Consider the following 4997-nt stretch of genomic DNA (forward strand, 5'->3'; position numbering starts at 1 on the left):
TCATACATTTTGAGAGACATCGTTAATATTGGTTTATATATTTGTTGTTGTTGTTTAAAGAAAAATTGGCAACAAATCCTATAGCAAAGTTGGCATGATTTAATCAAACCTAGTATAGAACTGAAACTGATGTGAAATTGAATCTGCCCAGGAGGAAATGGTCTCCGTTGGTAACGATGAACAGGATAAGCTTTGTCAGTTGTGTGAGTTAAATGAAATAGAAAGATGAAATGCACTTTGTTTTTTAGTGTCCTTCACTGTACATCACAGTCTGAAATAAATAATAATGTAATTGAAGATGGCTGAATTCCATTTATCTGCTTCAGTGTCAGGGTCCTGGTATTGTGCATGCTGTCACAGCTTCCTGGGAAACATAGTATTTTTTCTACTTTCTAATTATACTTTTATATTCTTTTAAGGAATAGTATGTTGTATGCAGCATCGACTTATCTTTAATCTTTATGTATACTGAATGTGGTGTTATCTTTCATCCACTCATATAGACTGGAGGACTAGCAACTCATCCTCACTCTGCGCTTCTTTATCAACATAACACTTCTACACAGAGCTTTAGTTTAGTTTCTTAAAGCGTCTCTTCAGGGTTCATTCTTCAGCACAAACATGACAGAAACAAGAGAGTGAAAGCTGTAGTATGAGCAGGCTGAGGAATGTCAAGTGGAAAACCAACAAACTGTTTATGATCCATTTGGCCATCCATCTCCTCCCTTCTTCTCTTTTACAATGCACCCCAAGCCTGCATTCATGAATTATCCCAGAAAAGGATTAAAACCCCAAGAATCACTTGTCTGTCTGCACCAGAGCCATAATGATACAAAACATACTGTAGTCTCTTTTAAGTTTTGGTATGAAGCTATGAGGCACCCAAATGAGGCCTACTTTCAAATAAGTGCCGACAGCATTACGTGACAATTTCTGCATTCTGTCCTACATAAACAAACCACTGGGTGGATATATAGTTTCATACATACGGAGGCCGCTTGTCCTGCTCAGGTACAACATGGTAAGTACACAACTTTACACATAGATGTTGGGACCTTAAATTAGCATGCATATACTTTACATTTTATACTGTTGTTCTCTTGTAGAGGCTTCTTTTTGTCGGAGTAATTTGCCCTCAAGCAAAGTCAAGCAGGTTCTGTGGTTCTTGTTGACTGACAAGACCTAGCTGGCCTTTATGGGAGGTTCCCAAAGAGTTCTTCCATTCAGACCATTAATGATGAGTCACTGGCTGAACATACTGCTATCATCCAAAGAAACCTTAAATTCAAGAGTCACACTAAAAATATAGTTCCTTTGGCAACATGGAGGGCTAGTTTTTTTAGACAGGATTTAGTCATTGAGGCTCTTCTTACACAATAAACAGGGGGTATGTATAAAAAGGGAATACATGCTGTAAGTAATGCAGGTTATAATTGTTAGTTTGATTTGACAAGTAGCCCAAAGATCCTCTGACTTTTCGAGCCTGGAGTTTATAAACAGCTATTTACTGTCATCTAGTAGTCATTGTGGTGTACTGCAAAAGAAACAATGAGTAATAAGGAGATCCACAATCTGGTGATGCCATGCAATTTCTTTTTTTTATTAAATCTAATAAGTGCCAAGCTATACATAGAGAAGATTACACTAGAACCCCCCCCCAAAAAAAACACCTCACTTTACAACCCCCAAGGTAAACATACCCAAATGCCATCTGTTTTTCATCAGCTGGTAAATACAACTACAGCATTTCTCTCATAACATTAGGAAAGCCACATTAAATGCTGGTTTATAGTATTCTCACAAACAAGCACAAGCCTGGAAAAGCTAATTATCTCCTCTAAAAAACGTAAATACAGAGCTTGATGAAAGCTTTCTTTCCTCAACACCGACTTCACAGACAACCTGTCAGTCCCCTCATGTGTAACACTTCATGTTTGCCTTTCACAGTTGACTTAACACGGTTCCCTCTGGGGCATTCTTAAACACACGTCGTTCAAAACTTCCTCGGCTGCTGGATGAAAAAGGTCCGGGGTGAGTGGGGCTTCTCCACTGCAGGGCGCACCTTGCTGTGCCTCACACTCACTGGTGTCTCTGGGAAGTCGTGGCTCAGCTGCAAACACAGGCAGGCAGGAGTTTATTACCCATAAGGATCTGTGGCCTGAGGGGCACCGTGACTAATCCAGTTTGCCCAGTAGGAGTGAACTTCACATGCTAAAGTAAGAACTGGGAATGTTTTTGTTTACCTTGTCAAGAGTTCCTGCCAGAAGAATACCAACTTGTTGCATCCTGTTGGCGGTGGCGAGGGACCTGCTGCTAAGATCACAGGTTTCAAACACTTAACTTTCAGTAATCTACAAGTTCACATGCTGCTGGACATTCTGACACACAGCAACACCCATTTCTATGCCCTTGTGTCCTTAGAGTTTACACTTCACACCCATTTTATTATGTGTTGTAGATGCAGACTGTAGGCCTACCTCAATTTATCAGACCTCTTAGTCTCCTTCTCTGGAGTCCCATGGGTGCCACTCTCTTCCAAGCTTTTCTTGGCTACCCGTTTACCTCCAGCCTTCACTAATGACCCAGAGAAGAAAAAGAAAACAAAGCTTTAAGTGTTTGTTACTTGAAAAATCAGCATGATGAAGTAGTGTTCTGTATGCACCTGGCAGATTTTAAAGATTACAGTATGCAGGGCATCACAACCCCTTTCTGTAAACATGGAAAAACTAAATCTTCAGCCTATAATCCACAGCAACAAAATTTTAAACATTTGAGTCCAGCAATGACTGCTTTTGCAGTGTTACGTCGCTTTAAAAAAATAAACTGCACATGTGGTAAACGTATGGTAGCAGGCCATTGCTTGTAACTGGAGTCCAAGTTGAGCGAGTTGCCTACATCTTAAAAACAGTAGTTTCCAACCTGAGGTTCAGGGTCAGGATTCAATCTGAGAAGTCACAACAGGATTAAAGCAGTAACATTTTTCAGATTCCAGATTTTTTCTTGACTTTTTGCCTTTTAATCTCTTCAGGCTTCTAAAAATCATTAAAATAAAGAAAATTATATTATTACAATAATATTTAACTACTGAGAAGCCATGTCCACACTTCAGCCACAGCCTGTGATGGGGTTTGCGCAAGTAGACGTTGCTACATTGAAAAAAAAAGTGTCACAAGACAAAAGGTTGAGAGCAACTGATTCAAAATCTTTGACACGAAGAGTTATTTAGACCTCCAAGCTGTCCCCCACACATCGTGCGATGCTTATTTAAAATGTAAAAAATTATTCAAGTATACAAAATAAACAATCTCTTTGTCAATTTGCTTCTGGCTTTAAATGCATTAATGTTTTCCTAAACTCTAAAAAGGGTTGAGCCAGTGAGGAGAACACTGTGTCTCTTTCACCAGGGGCCTGCTGGAGAAGGAAAAGGCATGTGGGTGTATCACGTTTACAAAAACTCAGCCCGATTGATGCAATTAGCATAAACAAATCAATTCGTTTCCCACGATGCGATTACAACGTAGCGACCTGTGCTGCACGACGGGAAATAAAATAAAAAGGTAAAAAGCTGCAGGAGCTGATCCAAGGTCGCGCGGTGCAAAACAACAACGCTTTGGATTTAATGAAGTAAAAAAACAAAAAAACAACAACAACATAAAACTGTGCAGCTCGAAGTCAGCGCGAACATCAGTTTACCTGCCGGAGGGTGGCCAGCTTTCAGCAAAGGAGACTCCTTCGCTCCAGATTTGGAGAGTTGCTGCACCATTTTTCAAAACTTTCAGGACAAAAGCAAAGAAAGCACCAAACTCCCCTCGACGCCCACTCGGTTGTTTTTATGCTCAAACAGAGATGACGTCGCCCTGTGTGGCTACAGGAAGCCTGCAGGGAAACGCCCATCTGAATGTGTCACTGATGTTGACCTTCGACTAATGAAGTGAAACTGAAATAGCGACACAATTTCTCATATTGATCATTTACTAATAAAAAAAAAGAAAAAGATGCCTGTGTGGTATTTGTGTTGCTCCTTGTTAGATTTTCCTTTGAAGGACTGTCTTATTTTGAAAATCCCGGCATAACCATAATGTCAAATGAAGAAGCACCACAACCCCCATCAACCATAATATGAGAACTTTATTAAGTTTTAATACTATTTTAGTGCCATTAAGGAATAAAATGAAGGCATATCAAAAAACAAACTCAGCACAACATTTACAAAAAAAACAAATCTCAGTGATGCATAACGGCGCATGAATTTCCTCCAACAGGAAGTAAAGACTGATATCAGCATAGAGCTCCGCTGTGCTGATGTTCACAGGTTTATCCCCTCACTCCGGCTGAATAACAGACTTCTCTTTCAGGCTGAGTGTTTACTGAGGTCACAATACTGACAGGAAATGAAAAAAAAAAAAAACCCTCCTCACACTCAAAAGAGTTGCTCAGCTTCACAAATGAAAACGCCTGTGTGCGTGTAAGTTACTGGTTGAACGTAACTAAATACATTTACTCAAGTAGAGTACAAATTCAAGATACTTGTACTTTACTTGAGTATTTCCGTTTTATGCAACTTTGTACCTCTACTCCACTACTTCTCAGAGGCAAATATTGTACTTTTACTGGACTACATTTGTCTGACAGCTTTAGTTACTTTTCAGATTACATACCTTTCCTGTCCAGTGAAAACCATGTATCTCCAAATATGGTGATTTTGAATTACATTTTTTTTTAAACTGGATTAGCTGGAAAATGCATTGTCACAAAGCTGAAAACACTGACATGGACCATTTTACTACAGAATGAGTACTTTCACTTTTGATACTTCAAGTACATTTTGCTTGTAATACTTACATATTTTTACTGAAGTAAAGGATCTGAATGCTTCCAACCTGCTTCTATAGTTACAAATAATACAAATCATTTGTGTCTCCACGTTAACTTACATGACCTGTTGCTTCCCTGCAGATCAGAGCAGGTTCATTTAAAAGCGCTGCTTTCAGAGGTCT

At 39.4% G+C, this 4997-nt stretch overlaps 1 protein-coding gene across 2 annotated transcripts; it reads right to left on the minus strand.

The window, feature by feature from the left end:
* Positions 1 to 1579: 1579 nt before the first annotated feature.
* dap1b (death associated protein 1b) lies at positions 1580 to 3829 on the minus strand. Of its 2 annotated transcripts, none has more exons than XM_070914743.1 (4): positions 3694 to 3829; positions 2478 to 2574; positions 2244 to 2310; positions 1580 to 2110 (listed from the first exon to the last, which is right to left on the minus strand). In XM_070914743.1, exons 1-4 carry the CDS (start codon positions 3761 to 3763, stop codon positions 1994 to 1996), a joined length of 351 nt encoding a protein of 116 aa, XP_070770844.1. In that variant the 5' UTR covers positions 3764 to 3829; the 3' UTR covers positions 1580 to 1993. The 2 variants fall into 2 exon arrangements, with proteins under 2 accessions (XP_070770844.1, XP_070770843.1); XM_070914742.1 differs by having other exon boundaries at positions 2244 to 2313.
* Positions 3830 to 4997: the final 1168 nt, after the last annotated feature.

The sequence above is a fragment of the Enoplosus armatus genome, chromosome 11, assembly GCF_043641665.1.
Source record: "Enoplosus armatus isolate fEnoArm2 chromosome 11, fEnoArm2.hap1, whole genome shotgun sequence".
Classification (NCBI taxonomy): Eukaryota; Metazoa; Chordata; class Actinopteri; order Centrarchiformes; family Enoplosidae; genus Enoplosus; species Enoplosus armatus.

What these genes read in the sequence shown, in the direction of transcription:
- dap1b (XM_070914742.1), bottom strand. Translation starts at nt 3,763, where the DNA reads ATGGTGCAGCAACTCTCCAAATCTGGAGCGAAGGAGTCTCCTTTGCTG. An exon ending in AAGAGGTCTGATAAATTGAG is followed by an intron (nt 2,314 to 2,477) that starts GTAGGCCTACAG and finishes CTGTGATCTTAG; the next exon opens with CAGCAGGTCCCTCGCCACCG. An exon ending in TGGCAGGAACTCTTGACAAG is followed by an intron (nt 2,111 to 2,243) that starts GTAAACAAAAAC and finishes CTGTGTTTGCAG; the next exon opens with CTGAGCCACGACTTCCCAGA.